Source organism: Sinocyclocheilus grahami, unplaced genomic scaffold (assembly GCF_001515645.1).
Source record: "Sinocyclocheilus grahami isolate Dianchi unplaced genomic scaffold, SAMN03320097.WGS_v1.1 scaffold152.1, whole genome shotgun sequence".
NCBI classification, from domain to species: Eukaryota; Metazoa; Chordata; class Actinopteri; order Cypriniformes; family Cyprinidae; genus Sinocyclocheilus; species Sinocyclocheilus grahami.
The window spans coordinates 2,201,231-2,223,409 of NW_015505331.1; the positions used below are offsets into that span (position 1 = coordinate 2,201,231).

At 38.8% G+C, this 22,179-nt stretch overlaps 1 protein-coding gene across 4 annotated transcripts in view; it reads right to left on the reverse strand.

The window, feature by feature from the left end:
• Positions 1 to 22,179, reverse strand: part of LOC107592331 (armadillo repeat protein deleted in velo-cardio-facial syndrome homolog) — a 305,477-nt gene that overhangs the window by 86,824 nt on the left and 196,474 nt on the right. For 2 of the 4 annotated variants that reach the window (XM_016281820.1, XM_016281821.1), the window contains exon 1: positions 17,629 to 18,253. The exons of the other annotated variants lie outside the window; for them this stretch is intronic. In XM_016281820.1, the coding sequence (XP_016137306.1) occupies positions 17,629 to 17,649 (21 nt within the window). In that variant the 5' untranslated portion in view covers positions 17,650 to 18,253. Of the gene's footprint in view, positions 1 to 17,628; positions 18,254 to 22,179 lie in introns of those variants that run through there. 4 annotated transcript variants of the gene reach the window in all.

The following is a 22,179-nucleotide window of genomic DNA, read 5'->3' on the forward strand; positions in this document are numbered from 1 at the left end:
TATATATATATATATATATATGCAGGAGGATCAATTTTGAGACATTCTGGTATAGGAATATCACTAGTTCCTCTGTCATTTCCTACATTAAAATGGCTCTGTTCTCTTCCATAACATTTCTTTAGCTACATTATTCAGATCCTCTTTAGCTACATTATTCAGATCCTCAGATCCAACCTATAGTAAAGCTTCAATGGGTGACAACAAGGATCTGAATAACAACTACAACTAGTAGCTAATGTCACAGATTCTCTAATATAGTAGAGATAAAAAGCTAATTATTTTCTCATTTTGTCTCTCATAGTTGAGGTACACCTATGATGAAAATTACAGGCCTCTCACATCTTTTTAAGTGGGAGAACTTGCACAATTGGTGGCTGACTAAATACTTTTTTTCCCCACTGTATATATATATTTTTTTTCTTAAAAAGGGACATCAGATGCCCATTTTCCACAAGTTGGTATGATTCATTAGGGTCTAAATGAAAATGTCTGCAACATATTTTGGTTAAAATTCCTCAATGGTTGTGTAAAACAACGCCCTTTTTACAGCTCTGTTCACAGTGACCCGTTTCGGTGCATGTCTCTTTAAATGATAATGAGCTACTGCTCACCCCACCCCTCTCTTCGGTGGTGTGCTGCCATCAAAAACAAAACTAATCCACTGTGTCCTCAGTGGCTCTCATATTGGGAGAAAATGAAGACTCTTATGTTCACTTTTACATCCAACTACAAAACATCAAGTGCGGAGAAAATGGAGGACAGTGTACAACTGTCTTAGGGCAGAAATATGCTAATACAGAAAATCAAAAAGTGAAATTTGCATCTGATGTCCCCTTTGGAAAAAAAATTATTAAAAAAGGCTAAACCCTTTTTACTTCACCCAACTGTCTATTTCAATAAAAAAAATCAACAAAGAAAAGTGTTCATCAAACCATTGATGAAAATCTGAAGGTGTTAAGAGTCTGCATTCACCTTCAAGGCTCAGAAAGCATGAAAGGGGTCTTTCCTTTTGCTGGAGCACTATCTGACCCGTGTGATCTGTTTGAGGGATGCTGCTGGCAGAGCCTTGCATCAGTGAGCCTGTCTTCATCATTTCGACACTCCAGGTTTGGCAGCGATGCTGAAATCAAATGTAACTCCTTATCTTAGCCATAAGCGCTGACAGACAAGTGGAGAAGAGGACGATGAGCATCCATTATCTATAGTTTTTCAGATGGATGAATTTTAATCGACTCAAATGTAAGACTAGCACAACACACATTGGAAAACACCCCACAGGATTTCACTATAAATAGCTCCCATCACTCTACTTCAGAAATGGGATACTTCATTCATGACTCCACCACAGGCGCTTCCACACTCCTGCATATAGTACAACACAGAACACGCAGAAAAATCTATTCAAACCTCATTTTACGTCTCTTAGCATTGCACAGTCCGACATCCTGTTAGTAAAATGGGTATTTTCCAAATCATTAATGTGCAATAATGAAAAGCAACTCAGGTGGAAAAGTGTTTCATATTGCTTCCACAGCTAAGGGCATTCTGCATTTGCCAAGAAAATAGTTGTCTATGTGTTAATCACTGAATAATCAATTGTTTAAAGGAGATATAACCCCCTCACACTTCAGGCCATATCAGTAATGTCTCTGCTGGCTTCTGTACACTTCATCTCCATGAAACATGGCAAGAAACCAAAAAACTGGATTCTCTGAAAGCTTATATCATCCCCAGCTTCAATATGCGTACCATACCAGATGCTAAAAATAGTCTTATGCTAGAAGCTTAGCAGGGGAGATTGTGTGTTACCCTATACTCAGACTAGAGGAGATCAGTGAGAATAACTGAAGAGGGGCTGCTGACCCACTTCAGGCCAAAAATAGGCAAAAAGCAATGATGTGGTGGGTCCAGTGAAAAAGAACATAATGCCTCCATATTTATACAACCCCAACACACACACACACACACACACACACAGAGGCAGAGATATGCAGGTCTAGCATGGCATAACATTCCACCATCTGCAGAGTGTGAGTTGATCCCTATTTTAAATTAGTTCACTCTTCTAAATAACGAGGATGGAAGAATTGAACAAAACTGTTTTGGAAACATTTAAAGATTTAATTTCCATTTTAATTTTGTTTTCATTTGAAATAAAAAATAATTTATTATTTTAAAAAAAACGGCAAATGTGTCTTCCACTTAGTCATTTACATTATAGCCAATCAGTTAAACAGTTCTATAATAATTCACAGTTCACTCAGCAAAAGATTTGCCAGACTAATTCAAATTAATAACTTTTTACTTTTTGTGCAGTTTATTAAATTAGGGCTTCCCACAAGCAGTTTGTGAAGGAACTGCAGGGAATTTGTGAGTTGTTGAAAAGTTAATAGTTAATTAAATAATAATAAAAAAAAAATGTATATGAATAATTAAACGTTTTTAATTAAAAAGCATTCACAAAAAGATTAAATATTTTATTTGTTTACCCGCATGTTATGTTACCACCAACATCAGAGAACTGTGTGCATGCAAATGTGTTGTTACAGTAAAATATTAATTTAAAATATTTTCTTGAAGTATCCCCTGCATTTTTATGTCAAAGGGGTTCAGCTGACAAAAACATTTGGGAATCCTTCCATTAAAAGAACAGACTCATTCATAAGAGCACTGCAGTACAATTATTACAGGGACATTTTGCTCATGGGCACAATGAAAGGTCATGATTTGAAAGGTCATGGTTGGACCCTTAAGGGGTTTAGACCTACATCCAGCACAGGTTGTTAACCACTACACTACACCATACAGAAGTGACATGCTGTTTGTTGTGGGAAAATTAATGTTTTTCTCTTTATGTATGTCACCTGAAATGCAACAAAGACATCACACAGTAAAACAGAGAGCCTTTGAAGTCTTTAGGGCTTTAATTACTGTTAAACGAGTTAAGTAAATGGTGACAAGCACAATAGCAAAGATAGTAACCCAAAATGCCAGAAGGAATATCTAGTAGTATATTTCTTGTGACCAATCAAAAGACAGTAATCCACATTGTATTTCTAATTGTTAGTGACACTTAAATATTTCAGCCTTATTGTGTGATTTACAATACTGATGATCTTTTGACTACAATTATCATGATAATAAATAAATAAATACATACATAAATAAACAGAACTATACTGGCATGGGCATAACAGACTGATGTATTTGTTAACCAAATATCATACATCAGGTGGGTCAGTATAATTATACTAGAAAATAACCATTAACCTCAGATTAGAATGTAATGCAAATCTCCCAAGCGCCAAGTACGGTGCACCAATCAGAAGACACTTTGTGACAGCAGTAATCATTTAGCACAAACCTCCAGTGGGAAAGAGTAAGCCTGCTGGGACTGTCTGTACCGCAGTAGAGGTGTGCGCATGTTACTCTGCCCTCTTCAGCTGCATCCATTATTCATTCTCATTAGCTTTACATTTATTCTAGTGGTTCCAAAGAGGTTCCTCTTTCTTTAGCCTAATCAAAGGAATGATATGTCCTTTATGTATTAGTGATGATTGCACATGAATACTGTATGTTAATATTTATTTCCGAACAAGATACTTCAAAATGGAGTTCTACTTTCAACCAATATATAGTATGTACCTGAACAGTGTGCTTTTTTTTGTCACAGAAGTGGACTGAGCAGACCAAAGCATGATGATGAAAAGGCTCATAATCAAAAAAGCCATGCGGGAACAGACAATATTTAACGGAAGGTCCATTTCCTACTTTGATTACAGAGCCAAACACAATACATTCATTACATTGATTTTTTTTATTATATATATTTAAAAACAATAAAATAAAAATAGACATTAATACTTTTATTCAGCAAGGACACTTAATGATCTATATTCATATTAAATTGATCAAAAGACACTTATAATGTCTTTAATACTAATTTCATTAATTTCTATTTCATTAAGATTTAAATTTCAAAGTAAATGCTGTTTTTAGAACTTTCCATTCAAAGAATCCTGGGGAAAAAAACGATTTTCACCAAAAATATTAAAGGGGTCAAATGATGCTATTTTAAAGATCATTATTTTGTGTATTTGGTGTAACAGAATATGTTGACATGCTTTAATGTTCAAAAAACACATTATTTTTCAAATACTGTACATTATTGTAGTTCCTCTATGCCCCGTCTCTCTCAAACGCGTCGTTTTCTACAAAGCCCCTCCTTTCGACAAGCACAGTCTGCTCTGACTGGCCAGCTGACCCAGTGCATTGTGATTGGCCAAACACCACAAGCACGCGTCGGAAATATAACGCACCTTTGCATAATCGTGAGCTTCAACTTTCAACATAAATGTAAAGAAAGTACATAATGTCCTTAGTTTTACCATCAATTCAAGCCCGAAAGTGGAACACAGTCGCGTGACAGACACAGTGATGATGCTCGTATGTATTTGCAGTACACAAGCCGCGATTAAGAAAGCTGACTCCACTGTGATGTGACCCTGTCTCTCTCTCACGCACACACACAACGCGATACTCTACACGGTGCAAAACTCTGCATTTGAACAGTCAGTAGCAAATACTTAAACTATTAAGGAAACATACTTACAGTAGCTGATTCAGAATAAGCGCCAGATTGTCATAGCAAAGTCGGAATTGACCCATTTTTTTTAGAAATAGCCTTTGCACAGCCAGCCTTGTAGCATGCAAAGTTTGTAGCCTTGATAGTTGAAAGCTAACCTCTCCTAGGTTCACAAAACTGTCGTCCATAAAATGCGTTGCACAAATACGAACATCTGGATTGTGCTGTTCTGTTGTAAATAAATCTTAACCAATGATTCCTCATTGCATCTACTTTTGGAAGGCCAAATAAAGTGCTTTTGCTTTCCCACAGAAACACACAGCGTCTCCCCGTCATGGCTGCATCAACACTATTCCTGAATACAACACAGTTCCTGAAAACACGCCTTCTTTCTTTGCATGAACATTTGGGCGGCATTATGCAATTATTTCCACATTGTGACGTAGAGATGTGGGGGCGTTTAAACGAGGCGTTTTAGCCCGGTCTGGATCAGCCTTCCCTTTTAGATAGAATAAATCCTTTTGTGGGAGACTTTGAGCTTTGTAACTCTGCAGATCTTATACATGCACAAATAGCTACATAACACACTAAAGAAAAGGAAAAATAGAAATCGCATCATATGACCCCTTTATGCAAGCATAACTGTTTCCAACATTGATAATAATAAATCCTATCTTTTTTACCTTATACTGTATATACAGTATCTCACAGAAGTGAGTACACCCCTCACATTTTTGTAAATATTTTATTATATCATTCATGTGACAACATTGAAGAAATGACACTTTGCTATGATGTAAAGTAGTGAGTGTACAGCTTGTATAACAGTGTAAATTTGCTGTCCCCTCAAAATAACTCAACACACAGCCATTAATGTCTAAACCGTTGGCCACAAAAGTGAGTACATTCCTAAGTGAAAATGTCCAAATTGGGCCCAATTAGCCATTTTCTCTCCCTGGTGTCATGTGACTCATTAGTGGTGTAGGGATTTCTAAATATGAACGGACACGGAGCATGTGACTTGTGCATGAAAAAAAGAACCACACAGGGCATGGCTAAGCCCTGCAACAGCGTCCGATTGGAAGATTGCGTCGTGGGGCGGACCAAAGGTCAGCCTGCTTAAAATGGACAACGCTCTTGCTCGGGGCTCGCTCTCTCACGTTAAAGAACTTTGGCTTTCACCTTGGTGAGCGTGACAAAGCACCCCACGCCGTAACATCGCACAAGCGAGACTGCTGAAGCCTCCGCGTCATCAAGAAGCCAACCAATCTCCGGAGGGCTTTCCCAAAAGGACTCATTCAAATGTCATTCCGACGTCACCGCGACAGCCAATCAGTGAAGGAATTTCCCTCAGCAGACATCCAGGAAACCAAGCGGAACGCAAGTAACGAACAAAATATTATCTCTGCTGAACTGGTTTCCAGCTAATTTAAGCAGCAAAATTAAGACAAATTCTCTGCTTTGGGAAGTCTCTCAGGTGAATTTATATCACTCGTGAAACGAGTTAGAAGTTGAACGTCATGTATATGTGTGTGTGTGTATGTTTATGTGTTTTAGCCTAGTTTTGATGTAATCTGGAATAGCCAATAAAATTCATGTTTCATTTATAAAGAATCAATGTTGGTGTCATATAATTTCAAAGTTAAAACTGTTGCCAAAAAGATCCCTTGCTACCTAGCTCGTAGCTTCCTTATAATAATTACTATAATAGCTTACTTATAAAATTGTGTTGACCATGGCCAGGAAAATACATATTCTATTTGTTAAAATATACTGAGGTCACGGCTCGCTGGACGACCCTTGATTTAAAGTGTAAAATAACAAATCTGGAATCAGTTTGAATTAGGCTCTTCAGATCCAAGTCCTCTAAAACCTGAATTAATAATAATAATTAATTCCCTTATACAATTAATGAGTTAAAAATTCATTACAATGGTCTCAGGTGTGAATGGGGAGCAGGTGTGTTAAATTTGGTGTTATCGCTCTCACTCTCTCATACTGGTCACTGGAAGTTCAACATGGCACCTCATGGCAAAGAACTCTCTGAGGATCTGAAAAAAAGAATTGTTGCTCTACATAAAGATGGCGTAGGCTATAAGAAGATTGCCAACAACCTGAAAGTGAGCTGCAGCACGGTGGCCAAGACCATACAGCGGCTTAACAGGACAGGTTCCACTCAGAACAGGCCTCGCCATGGTCGACCAAAGAAGTTGAGTGCACGTGCTCAGCGTCATATCCAGAGGTTGTGTTTGGGAAATAGACGTATGAGTGCTGCCAGCATTGCTGCAGAGGTTGAAGGGGTGGGGGGTCAGCCTGTCAGTGCTCAGACCATACACCGCACACTGCATCAAATTGGTCTGCATGGCTGTCGTCCCAGAAGGAAGCCTCTTCTAAAGATGATGCACAACATGTACTGTGACATACTGAAGCAGAGCATGATCCCCTCCCTTCGAAGACTGGGCCACAGGGCAGTATTCCAACATGATAACGACCCCAAACACACCTCCAAGACGACCACTGCCTTGCTAAAGAAGCTGAGGGTTAAGGTGATGGATTGGCCAAGCATGGGCATTCTCAAATGCAAGATGGAGGAGCGCAAGGTCTCTAACATCCACCAGCTCCGTGATGTTGTCATGGAGGAGTGGAAGAGGACTCCAGTGGCAACCTGTGAAGCTCTGGTGAACTCCATGGCCAAGAGGGTTAAGGCAGTGCTGGAAAATAATGGTGGCAACACAGAATATTGACACTTTGGGCCCAATTTGGACATTTTCACTTAGGATTGTACTCACTTTTGTGGCCAGCGGTTTAGACATTAATGGCTGTGTGTTGAGTTATTTTGAGGGGACAGCAAATTTACACTGTTATACAAGCTGTACACTCACTACTTTACATTGTAGCAAAGTGTCATTTCTTCAGTGTTGTCACATGAAAAGATATAATAAAATATTTACAAAAATGTGAGGGGTGTACTCACTTCTGTGAGATACTATATACATAGCCTACTGTGTGTTTGACTGAAGAAAGAACATGAAGAAATAGATGAGCACCTTTTGTGACTCATGGAACCAAGCCAAGCGAGACTAATGCAGGGCACAACGTGCACAAGAGGTCATTTACACTGTCCATCTGCACTGGCATTAGCAGAGTTTATGGCCTCAATTAGCTCCAAATGGCCTCCAACAGAACAGTCGGTTTAATATGGGTCTCTGTTTAGGCAGGAGGTGGAGGTGCAGGAGAAGAATGGATTAAACTTGTTAAGACATTGGTAATGCAAACCAATACGGCTCACCTAGGTCTCTCTCTCGCTGTTCTAAAGCAGGGAGAGCAGATGTAGAAGTAGTGTCTGAGAGCGGACTTACAGGATTAAATATTGCTGTGCTAAAGTGTGAGAGAGAAAGTGAAGATCTGTGAACTGTACTTTTTTTAAACTGAGAAATTCAGCATGGTCTCGATCTTGCTCGCGCTGCATTTTGAAGAAAAATATTGCTGTTTGCCTCGAACTCTGTGCTTGACAAATCCACACTAAATCCTTACTCAAGCCCTTTTCCATCCCCACATAAACTCCAGACGCACAAACAAAGCACATTCTCAACCTTTAATTTTGGACAGCCAAGCGAGTAGATTGGATTGGCTTGCCTGGCTGTGGGTTACCACAAACAATAGGCCGAGAGAAAAACAAAACATACCTCTCTGCGATCAAAAGGGCTACAATGTCATTTGAAGGTCCTAAAAAAATAAAGTGGAGAAACTCAAACCTCATATGGTGCGGTGGAAGGGTCTCTCTGTCCTGGTGAGAGAATGCTTGTTATACATGGCACTGATTTTATTTCATCTCAAGGTTTTTCCTCAGAGTCATCTCTATGTGTGATCATCCATGGCTGGAAGCAGAGAAAGTTTTTATGCCCCCTTTTTTCATACAAACAAGGGCAAAATATGATGTTTCACCTCTGAGCCCATTAACAAAAGAAATTAAATGCAGAAGGCATGACACAAAACAAAAGAATGAAACAGAACTAGATTTATGATGCTTGTGGATGCTAAAGTCACTACCATGTTGCTAAGGAGTTCTGTGCAGTTAACTAGGTGTTTGCTAAAGTCTTCTAGGTGGTCACTTATTAGCCCCAAGCCAAAAGATCCCACCCCCAAGTCTTTATATGGCTTTGTCTATTATTATTTTTGCCCATTTTATCATCTGCTAGGTTAAATAATAGTAAACAACTCAACAAGCCGCCTGGTTTGAGATAGCATCATGTCCAGAGCAACAACCCGAGCTGAAGTTTAATATTTAGAGTAAGTATGAGCAATGATAATGAAAAGGCTAATGAAAAAGCCAGCTGAACGAACAAATAAGAGAGTGGCAGTTAGCACGGCAACATCGGTCAGAGGTGCGTATCTAGTCAAGGTTCATTAAACAACCAATGCTGTGCCTTGTACTATTGTTCCTTCTGAACCCAAGTGTGAACAAACGGCTCATACATCTACAGCGGAAATTAATGACATGAATAACAATACTGAGCAAATGCAGCTAACAGCATATGACAGCTTCCCCCCAGCCAGTGGCAGAGCCAGAGGGGTGTCCAGGGTGTGCCGCATCGTGCTTAATCTAGTCTGGTGTATCTTCCGGCCTCTGCTAACTCTCACATATGCGCTCTTACGCCACATGTTCATTTTCTTACAGAGTGAAAAACATCACTGCGCAAAGACGACACAGACAATGCGCTGACAGACAAGACAGAGCAGCATACTTTTGATAATAGGAAACAAAGTCTCAGCATTCAAATTCTGTTAGTTTTATTAAGAATTTCAACAGTTAAATACCTTTTTGGAGCTCTTTTGTGGTGTGACTGTTCACGTGCGCTCCCGCTTCACCTCAGTTCAAGCGAAGCAGGAGTGCGTTCTAATATACATGAAACAAACATGAATAAACATCTGAGGGCATGTTGAAAGATACACTACAACTTACTGAATGCATAGTGTCTCATGTAATCACTCAATGAGTGTTTCAAAAACAGAAAGACAGCAGCTTGAAAGCATTATCACATAGCCTCAGAAAATCCATTCATTGTCCATAAACTAGTGAGAACAATTTTCACTAGAGAGGAAGAATTTTGCAAAAATTACATTATAATTATTTATTATATTTTTACTCATATAATTAAGTTTTTTTTAATTATAATTAACAAAAAATATAGATATAATATTATTATAAAAATGGTCTGAACTTGTATACAAATTAATTGTTACTTTAACCTTAACAATAAGGTTCCCTGTATAGTTTAGTTAAGAAAAATTTAGAAAAACGCTGAACTCAAAAGTTGGCAGCCATGTTTGAAGTAAGTCGAAATTTTAGGTTTCCTGAACAAAATTTACAGTATTCACGGTATAAGTTAATGTTAGAACGATTGGTTAATCAGATGATAGAATTAAGAGAAATAAGTTCCAATAGACTGAAGTAGTAAGTAATCAGCAATCGTAGGATTTATTTATTTTTTATGTCAGGTTGGAGTTATACACTGATTTTCTATCATGGTCTATGGACCCCCTGAATTAGCCTAGGCTGTTAGCCTAGTTATACTGAGTAAATATAGCTGGATAAAACAAAAACTGTGTCTGTCTTCATTGCAGGCTGCAAAGCAACAACATGTGATTGTTTTAAGGGGGGGGGGGGTACTTTTCTATACCCACAGTATGCAGACAGACAGACAGACAGATAGACAGATAGATAGTTAACTTTACAACTCCAGCAAGCAGCTAAAGGAGATAGTGGGAAGTAGAAACACTATAGAAAGTTACACAACAGAACTACGAACTATTCCTAAACATGTGTATGTCACAAGAAAGGAGAGTTTAACACATAGAAGTAAATATTGGTTTATGATGGTTGATCCTATGTAAAAATTATGATGTCAATTTACTTCATGATTATTAACAAATTAACTTTCCCAGTAAAAAATATATTATCTTAAAATCTAAATTTAAATAAAAAATTTACTACCAAATGTATGTACCAAATTTCTTTCTCTGAATGAGTCATTTGTGTTTTTGCTAACCAGAATGTAAACGCATTCTGAATTCATCCGAGTATGCTTGCAGTAACATCAAAACATTGATAAAATGCTGTAGTGGATGAGACTCCCAAAAACAGAAAAAACATCCAGGAAATCGCCACCCCTCCACAAACTGCTAATCTGGCATGCCTGTATGTGGTGACTAGCACACACTGAAGAGCTGTCAGAAGACATAATTAATCCCTCAGGACCATCATAGACAGATGGCATGATGAAGAACCAGCAAGCTACTTATTCACTGAGCAGAGACCATCTTTGCCATTTCATTTCTCATAAAAGAAGTGACAGAACTGAATGATGCTTAAACTGGTCCTGGAACAGTACATAAGAAAAGACCTTTACCAAGAGCTCAAGATCAATACTCAACCACCAAACCCAACCTTTCCATTTGAGAACATCATTAGATAAACCTCCTAAAGAAAGCTGCAGATGTACCAGACCAGAAAGTGGCACAATTCGCCTCTCATCCGGAGGCCATGTGGTCCGTTTTAGTACAGCACAATATTGCAGATAATCCCAGAGAGAATGAGCATTGAATTTGCTCTGAAGCTCTTAATCGATCCTTGCGGCCAACGGTGGGATAATGTCTCCTAAAGAATGCAGAGCACAGTTATTCTAGCAATTTGAGGCAGTTCCAACAGCTTCAGTGTGCATGAGAGTATTTCTCAGTCAAGCACATTCAGCAAGCTGTTTACATACAAGCATATCTTCTCTCAACAGCAGCCCTATTATAAAAATATTTCCACACAGCTGAAAACACAAAAATCTATTCCGGCGTCGACGTCACCATCACTTTCCCCAATGGATAATTCTTCTTCCGCTCTCTCTCGAGCTGCCATGACCATCCGTGCCGGGCTGGACTATGTTGTGTGTGTGCGTATTTCAGTTGACAGGCCGAAAAACTGTCCTTTTCTCAGTGAACTAATGAAACAAAAGCAAACACAATGCTGCAATGCTGTCCGCCAGCATCCAGCAGGCCAGTGTCATTAATCATGAGATCCAGGGGCAGAGGGCTCTTTATCCAGTGCTGTTGCCATGGCAGACCCTGCAAAAATGTCACATATGCACCTTTCCCTCTTTCCTATGGCCATACTGGCTGGCCGCCAGCCAACTACAGCCGTTATTCCTAACAAAAAATGAAAAACAAACAAATAACTGCTTTGCACATGCATTTTTACTTGTATATATATGCTCTTGGACCTTGCCCACTCAATCTCACTCTTGTTCTCTGTTACATGCAAATAAACAATCCTGATCATTTCTTTATTAGTCGTTCGGACATTGCAGAGAGAGGAAGAGATCCACGAGAGCTGGATACATAGGAGAACCCATGCAATCTGAGACAGCAGTATGGGGCTATTCCCGCTAATCCTGTGTCGTCACCTGTTATCCTCCAGGACAAGCACACATGCACAAACACAGTCTCCGGTTCTGAGCGTCACCCCTTCTGCCCTCTATGTTTACTGACAGGATTGTTGTGGCGCTATCATTCTAATCTAATTTTTTTCACAAGCGTCCATACAAACAGAGCTACAGGAGGACAGTCCACCTAACAAGCAAGAGGAAAATAAACATTACCAAACAAACAAGACACTGGGGCTGAGTAAACAGGCATGGGAAAGGCATGATGGTGCCACTGTGTGTGACAGAGAGAGAGGCCTGGGTCCCCATGCAATGGTTTAGCAGAGAAAAAGCAAGCTGAAAAACATCTAGAACTTACTGTGGTGAAGTGATTTGGTGGTTAATGATATAGATAAGTAACTTTAATTTTTGTCGGTTTCAAACTGAGAAACATCAAACCGTAAGTTACCAGAAATCCAAAAATTAACCACATGAAAATAATGTACCAGCCAGTCAGACTTTTTACCAGCCAGTTTAATAAAGAAAACTGTTAAATGTATAATAGCAATGTAGACATTGTGTGCCAAAATATTTTTTTAAATAAATAAATACAACTATTAAAATAATATATATAAATTAAAAAGAATACTTAATTTATTACTTACTTTTAATAGATTAACTTTATAAATATAATATAAATACAATATTAAGCAATATTATAAATATTTAATTAGTTTATTATATTGTATACAATGTACATAATATATTTACACTACATATGATAAAAAAGTATATACATATATATACTGTATATATATATATATATATATGTGTGTGTGTGTGTGTGGGTGTGTGTGTGTGTGTGTGTGTGTGTGTGTGTGTGTACAGTATGTCAGTAGGAAATATCAGTTTACAAACATGACAAACACTTTTTTGTTAGTGAAAATGCTTGTGGCCTAAGACTTTTGCAAAATTACATATATGGTATATGTAAAAGTTATATTGTTTAATATGTAACATGCAAGGGACTCTACATCTCAATAATTGGCAAAAAAACACCATTTGTCTCAATTTGCACTACAACAATCTGTCCAAAACAATGCAATGCAATTGTTTGGTCTAACAATAAATACGTGATTCTACTCGGCTTAATGAAAGATAAATGAATGAATATATAAAGATATTATAGGCCCATAGAGGGGTATAGAGGCTAAACGCATCATGCTAACAAATATTCAGCTCATTAACACACAATCTTCTCCATTAGCACTTTTGGAAACAGCTTATTGAGTGTGAGAACAGACATCCATCTGAAAGGGTGTCTGACTGAATAAGATTGAGTGAGCAGCCAAGAAGCAGAGGCAGTTTGACAGAGCTGTTGTGGAAGGGTCCGCTGGTGCTGCTCTGCATTGCATGAGAAAACGCAGGCAAGTAAGGCAGGTCTATATCGGGCACACAGTCAGCATTCCAAATGGGTTACTGGACAGCACAATGTGATTGACGTCCTGATAGCATGCCGAGCTTTCATGGCATGTCCAGTGTAACACCGGTACCGGTGAGCCAGCACAAGTGTGGTTCGGGCTAGGGGTCGACCGATATGTGTTTTTCAGGGCCGATGCCGATACCGATTATTACAGATCAAGTAGACCGATAACCGATATTTTGAACCGATATATATGTCTGGTGTAAAAATTTAAATTAATGTCAAAATTAAGAATAACAAGGGCTCTGACAAAAACTGCCTTCCCTGGTGTTGGTTGAGTAGTACTCCCACAGTAAACTCTTTATTTTAAAGAGTTAAACTCTTTATTTTTTGGCAAACAAAGGGTTTACCATTACAATTAAAACATGGAAGAAATAGCGTAATGTGTGATTATTCTTTTAAACAAAAGTTGTAATAATTGTTGTAGTAGTCAGGGGTTAAAGCAAAAAAAAAATTTTGGACTGAAAATTTTTCCTCGGCCAAACCCCATTCCTCAGCCATACCTGTCACACACCCAGTTTAAGAGCAGTGTTTTTCTTCTTGTAATCAAGAGCGCTTGTCCTCCTAATTAAAAAAATTAAGGAGCACCTTCTGATCAATAATCAAAAATTCTGATTAAAAATTAGCCTTCCTAATATGAGGTGAAGTGATTTACAGGGGCATTTTCTTTTTACCTTTGCAATGGCATCATTTTCATCTGTAAAATTCAAAAATATGTTTATAAGCTTTTTAAAATTTCTATTTAAAACAATATAATAAGAAGTATAATAAGACAAATAAGTTACCAATCATGAAATTAGTATTAATGAAAAATTAATTTGTACTATAGAGGTGGCACAAAAAGAACACAAAAGTGGCTTGTAGGTACATTTTCAGACATTCAATGAGGCTCAGAGTTGGCATGAGTGCAATTACATTCATAAATTCATGTGGAGATTAATGTTTTGAAATTTTGAATACAGGAATATTAAATGATTTAAATAACTGCAATTATACCTAAAAATGAAACTGAAACTGCCAGTAGGTGGCGGCAAATCACGGATTTTATCACGGAATCATTCATTCAATTGATTCGTTTGAACGGCTTACATCATACTGCACCACAGTAATATATTTCTGATCATTTCTTTAAGCTAACCCGAATTTATACTTTGACGGGTTGCCATGAGGAATTTGTTTCTGTAGGTCTATGTAAATATGACGATAGTTTTACTCCAATGAAACTGTCAAATGCTCATGAAGTGACTCTTAGAGGGAGTCAGAGCAGTTCTGGAGATGTTGTTCATGTATTTATGTCCTCATGTAGTGAGAAGACAGAAGCTGAAATCACAGCGCGCGTCGCACACTTTGTATGTTTAGAAAACAAAACCTCTCGTCTGTGCAATTTACATACACAGAGACACGCAGAACATGCTGGATTAATATTTAAATAGTATTTTGCGGCTTAATATTTACAGATACTAGTCCATATTGCGACTATTTAAGTGTACTGACCTACTTTTGATTAATTCATCCAAACTTTGACAAATTCCGTGACATTCCGCGTCATACAGTAAATTCCCTTTATATGACTGGATTCTGCGATTCCGTCCGCATTTTCCGCATTAAGGAAATCATAGATAATATTGAGGTGTTTTGCAACTTCAGTGTAACGTTAGTGGATTGGGAATCTATTGCAACTTAAGCAACGTCTGCTGCTGCCTTACCTTTGAGAGACAACTGATGCGGGATCACTGAAGCAGCTCCAGTTAGCAAGTGCTTTTGGAGTGAGAGTGAATTCCGCATTGATTGGTCGGACTCATGATTCCCAACAAATCAGATGAGCGGTGAGTGGAGACTGCTTTAGGCCACAGAGTGGTGAGTTCTGACAGGCTGCATTAGAGCCAAATAGCGCGTTTCAAAATTAAGTTATTTTATCGGCGAATCGGTTTTGAAAATGACCGATACCGATAATCATAAAATGCTTAATATCGGCCAGGCCGATAATCAGTCGACCCCTAGTTCGGGCTGCTAATTCAAAATTAACTGCAACTTGGCATCTGAAGGGCATCAGATACTTAGCGGAGATGAGTGGTTAAAAGGCCCAGCTATTATCTTAAAGCCATCACATCATCCAAAACCCTGGCACTCACTTAGTCTCGAGAGGTGGAACAGATCTTTGTTCTGTCATACCAGAGATTCTGAAATGCCCTGATTTGGGCAGCACAGCTGCAGTGGGACATCTGGAGCCTCTTCACCATGCCCTCCTACTCCACCCCTGCCCAACAAACCATGAGCACCAGCACAATTACCCAGAGTTCTTTAGGGTCATTGACATTTAACGCACCATTCACAGACACAATCAGCCTCTTCTGCTCTATATGTCTTCAAATACTGATCCATGCCATGGTACAGTGAATGAACAAGGCTTTACAAAAGAGAGGCCTGACAGCAGTGGTATGCATGGGGGGGTCAAGCCCCTGCCCCTTTAATTGCTAAAGCTAGAGTGCCCTTTCGGTCCGATCTAGCGATTTCTACCAAGGGGGAACACAATCCCACCCAAACAACCCCCCCAAAGATAAATAATTTTTATGTCTAGAGATGGCTGGTTCGGTTTTGATGAGGCTAAATCTCTTTTGCAGTGATGGCACTGCCTCCCTCCGCTAAAGTATCAGACGTTTATATTTAACTTAGACTCGGGCAGGCTGATTCACCCCACGGTAATTGAGGGTTGAGGACAGTAAACTCAGCTGGATTGGGAGTCACTGTAACACGGCCGCAGTGCATGTTGGTTAGGGAAAGACATTGCAAGCATTTCATACTTTTGGTCTCATTTCTGTAACACATGTGAACATGAATGCATTTCCTTTATAGAGATGTTTAACTTCACACTCAAGATGCATTGCAGAGCAACAAAGAAGAAGAGCATTCAGAAGCTATCAGTTAAAAAAGAATAAAGAATAAAACAAGAAAAAGAATATCTAAAGAATTTATCTAAAGAATAAAACAAGAAAAAACAAATATTTTTTAAGAATGTTACTGTCCATACAATGAAAGTTAATGGGGTCCAAAACACTGAAACTTACTTTCATTGTATGGACCAAAAAAATAAAAAAATAAACAAACAAACAAACTGGGGCAAAATATATACTTTTGCATTCCATAGTAGAAAAAAAGTCATATTTTGGAACGACATAAGGGCAAATAAAATGACGACAATAGTTATTTTTAGCAACATTATATATGCCACCCATTCAGACTTTGTTATGCTTAGCGTATCGTAAAAAAATACAGCTGCCTCTCCTGTGCCAGTTATGTAGCAGCAACCATCCACGAGACAGCCGTGAACAGATTAATGGTGCCAAACAGATGGTTGTAAGAATGTCTTTCGAAAAATTCATTAGCTCAGAACACATTTGAACATAAAAAGACTGCTCGTTTCTTTCAAAGCCTGTCCCTTGTTATTTACGTGTCCGAACTGTCCAACCTGGCACATTTTTACGGTATGGAATGACACAGCACCGTTTTGGGAACACGTCTTTAGAAAATCCCTGTATGCTGAATAAAAAGAACATTCCTTTGACCTCCTCGCAGCTTTGCCAGGCAATGTGGTTGCTCCAAAACAAAGAAAACAAATAGTTGACCACTTATGAGTCCAGTGCTGGCAAAGCAGTAAATCTTCAATCCTGGCTACTTTTCATCAACTTTGCGGTGTTCAACGTCCCATCTGACTATTTTCTCTTTTTCAAATCCTGTAGGATTCCGCATGTTTACCTTGGCTGTTTTGTTAGATGCGTCCACATGCTGCTTGACATTCTGTGAATGTTATTGACAGCTGAGCACAACTGAATCTGAATCAAAAGTGGAGAAATATTCACCTCTGGATAGATGTGGACTGAATGGACATACTGAATGTTGACAGTTCAGCATGTGACCACAACAGTATTCAAGATACGACGTGTTGATATTCTACATCAAAATGTAAGATTAGAAAAGCAGAATGAAGAAGGAAATTTGAGGGACAACTTAACATCCAACACTACCACAACTTGACCACTAAAGAACAGGAAAATTGGGTGGTAATTAAAAAAAAATAAAAAATACACTCAAGCAATCAACAGCAAACAGAAGAGAAAGGAGGATGAGAGCGAGTGAATCCCCAAACTGACCTGCTTCACTTCAGCCGGCATCACTGAAATCCTGTTTGGTTAAGCCTCTGGGAGAAACGCAAGGAGAACAATATTCTCTTGTGAGTGGAGTTTGTTTGTCTGTCTGTCAGTCTTTCGTTCCTTATTATGCGAGTATGTCCTGTGAGAGCCGAGGCAGCTCAGAGCCACAGAGCCATCCTTTCCCGACAGTCACATGCACGAATATACTCCGTCTCTCTAGTCTTCTTACGTCGTCTCTCTCTCTCCTTCTCACACACACGCTCTTTCTAGCACATGCTCATAATCCTCTCAGGGACAGAAGAAACCCGTCTTCACCGTCGCTGAGCCAGGATGCTGCAAATGTTGGGGCGAATAATGATTTCAAAATGAGAAGAGATGCTCTAGACAGTCCAATGAATCCTTCAATAAATTCAGGAATCCGGCTGAAGAGAACCAAAACAAAACAGCTCGCACACAGAGAAGTGGAGGGGAAAAAAGTTGCCCGGTGCAGGAACAAAACCCTCTGGGCAGACTAAAAGAGAGGGGGGTGGACGGGTGTAGACAGGGAGAGGGGGGTTTGTGTGCGCGTTTGAGTGAATAGAATCTTCCCAGAAGGCAGTTGTCCTGTTCACAGCGTAGAGTTTTGTACTCTCATTCTCTCCCTCTCCTCACCGAGCATCTAAGCAGACAAGGGTCAGACGGATTGGAGGGGGAGGGGGCTGACAGACAGACGCAGCTGGAGTGGAAAGAGCGAGAGAGAGAGAGAAAGAGAGAGAGGCTCCACCCAGCCAACATGCCAAAAGAGCATGAGCCCTGAGAGGGGGGCAACTAGAGGTCTTCACGGGTCCACTTGGATCCGAAAACCCGAGGTCCGACCCGAGACCCGAGCGGGTTCGGGTCCAAAACTTCAGCGAGTACCTCGGACACGGGTCGGGTTCGGTATTAGCGGCCTCGGGTCTCATGTATCGGGTAATTTAAAAAAAACTTTCTTTTCCCAAATGGACCCGATTACACCCGAAATCTTTTAAACTATCCCGAATGCATATTTTTCAAATCCACTGGTCACAATTGAAAGCAGAGCTCAGAAATACCTTGTATCCATCAGGCAGGCACTAATATAAAGTAGCCTAATAATAAATTGAATAAATGTTAAATAAATCAAAGTAAAGGAGAACCGGCCAAATCAGTCTGCAGGACATCGGGATTTTTCTTTACTGGCTGCAGGCTGTACACACGTCAATGCCGTTTACGTTCGGGTTCAGTCGGGTTCGAAAATAAATGCAGTCAGACTCGGGTCTAATTTCATTGGGTCTGTCCCAATTTTTATTTATGCACGTCGGGTTCGGGTAAGAAGTGATTCGGGTCGGGTACAGATTTTAGGACTCGAGAAGACCTCTAGGGGCAACACTCCACAAAACTTTGCTATTTTCCTTTTTTTTTGTACCCATACACTCTCTCTTGGCCTGTTCTTTTCTCTCTCAGCTTTTGTCCTTTTGTCCTTCCAGCCTGCTAAATATGAGTAGGGAAAGGAAAGAGGTTGCAGAATGATTTCAGACAGCATTCAGTGACTGATAATGTGAAAGAATTTTAATCCAAATCTATGAATGGCTTTAACACAAAGCCGGACGGAGGCAGAGTTCAGGGATGGGCACTTTGCACAAGAGGTGTCAAACTAATTTTAGATTGTGGGCCAGATACGGGACTACTATTTTTATTTGTTGCACATTGGCGCGCTCGTGGAGATAATAAAGTTCATAATCAACTTCATCCTAAACTCACTAACCTATACTGGGGTTACAAGCCTGCATTTCAGTAAAACGTAACTTTATGAACTTATTTGACCAAGAAACTCCAGATTTGAGTGCAATGCCAGACAAACTCTGAGTAGAAATGCCTCAATAAACTTGTCAAAGCTGAAAATATTCCACCTCGGAGCTCACACACTTTTACTTAAAAACCAAATCCTTCTCAAACTTCGAACAACAGTCAGCGCAAACACACCTCTATACTGAAGAGCATCATGTCTTATCTAGCAGTAACAGCCTGAATCTGTCTGCAGTCGGCCTGAATGAATTTGCTTCTTTTTCTAGAGTCTGACACCAAACAGACTGCAGAACGCCCTGTGGTCGCTGAACTGTATAAACATGTCAACAGAAAAAGTGTTAATAAATAAATAAACTGAAAGTAATCAGAATGTTTTAGTGGATTCAGGCCTGAGGAATTACTGAGGTTAACGTGGACTACTGTGGAGAGAAATACAAAGAGAAAACCACAGATAATGAAACGAACAAGAAAGGATAAGAAAGATATGCAATGTACATGCGACTGTTTTAGTCTCATAAATATATTTATGAGCGCTGAATATTTGAAAAGGCTTTTGCTCAAGAGGATGTATGATGTCTGCTTAGGGTTGAAGCACTCCCAGATTTGAAATTCAACGAATTTTCATCATTAGAAGTTTTCAAAGGTGGCAACTCAGCGAAGATGGCATTTTAAATGCATCACCTCTGTAAACGTGCACTGACTACATTTAATACACAGAAAAAATATGGGACTGCAGACTGGGAAATAAACATGCAATATTGCTTTGTTTGATATGCATGATCAAATACAAAAATGTCAGTCTTGGGTTTTTCCCAACACAGAGGTTCTTAACAACAACACAGATCTGGTAAATGAGATCCTGAGAGAGAATATGAAGAATCAAAACTAAAAAGCAAAAATGTGGAGCATAAAATTTAGTATTAAAGGAATAGTTTCAACAAAAATATAAATTCAATCATTATTTACTTGTACAATATTTACTTGTTCCAACCCAAATTGCTTTTTTATGTGGAACATAAAAGGTGAATTTCTGAAGATTATCCTGGCCATTCTTTTCAATATAATGAAAGTGAATGAGGATAGTTAAGTTGTTAAGCTCCAAAATGATCCAACGATCACAATAAAATACCATAAAACTAGTCCACATGACTCTATATTCCAAGCACTTTATTCCATGTTTCCTAAAGTCAAAACAAAATACTCACTGAAAATCTGCATTTGCTCTCCATGGTGTTCATATTATTATAATCAGCAATGTCAGATCCATAAAGGATCACTCTGTTGAGTTGGATCTTTTAAATTAATCCACTGATCCAGTTCACAAAACAGGTGTGAATGATTTGTTCATGAATCTGACTAGTTCTTGAGTTCAACCCATTTTTTTTATTTTTCTGTTTCGGCCCACAGGAGGGGAAGATTATCAGTGAATAACAATGTAAATTTCACAACTCATAGTACTTTTAATTTTTTTTTTTGTCGTCATTTTGGAGCTTAAGAATGCCATACAACTTTGAAACAACATGAAGGTGAGTAAAAAGTGACAAAATGTCAATCTTTGGATGAACTATTCCTTTAACTTACCCTACATCTCACACTGTGGTGATAACAATCTCCTTCATTTTTCACAAACTACCATCAGAACAGCCATTAAATATCATCTCCACACCTCTGCTTTCAGTCTGAGCTGTCCTACTGTGTCTTACTGACATTCTCCCACAGTAGCTGCTCTCCAAACGTTCACTTACTCAAAGCTCATTATCCAGTTCTCTGCTCGAATTAAGTCTTGATATAACACAACATGTGTAAATAGACTAGGGCCCTGGTAATAAGGTAAGTGACTAACAGTCCGGACACGCACACCAATCTCTGGATAAATATAAAGAACAGAAAAGAGTCTATCCATGCACACACAAAGTCAATAAAGCCACCAGAGACCAGACAGAAATATTACACATTATATATATCAGAGGGGAAACAACAAGAGAATAAAGCAAAATAATTTAGCTGATCCTATAATGTGCTACCTGACACATAGAGTGATGACTATTTAAATCCTTCAGGAGAAAGTCAAATAAAAATATCAATATTTTTGCTTTCACGGTTTAAATATCATTTTAAACAACATTTCTAGCTCTATATATTGGAATATATTGTTAAATCAACCCATTTCTGTAGAAACTTCCAAGTAATCTCCAGCTATATCTTCAATCGTTATCCATCAACAAGTTTGTGGCACATAAACTGTGGTGCTAAACCACTTTAAGACATCCACTATTAAAAGTCAGTGTTGAATCCTCCTAACAACTTTTTCAAGTAACAGTGCATTTTACACACTTCAAGTGGTTTCAATTTAGGCTCCCAATAAGAGGGTCAAGCACACAGACCTGTTTGGTTATATATGAACATGCCGAGTAAAGGGGCCACATTCCTGGAGTGACTCAGGAGTCTCATAAAGCAAGAGATTCTTATTTTAAACACATGAGTTCAGGATCCACTGAGTGAGCAGCAGTTGGTCCTTTAAAGGGGTCATGAACTGTCTTTTTTATTAATTTGTACTGTTCTCTGAGGTCCACTTATAAAGTTATCAAGTTTTTTTTACATCAAAACACATCATAATTTAGAAGTAATAGGCTATTTTCTGTCCTGTTTTGACCCCCCTCATCGAAATGCTCTGTTTGAATAGGCGTGGCGGATTGTGATTGGCTAACAATTTTGTATGTTTGACAGCCTATATCCTTCATAGACGGA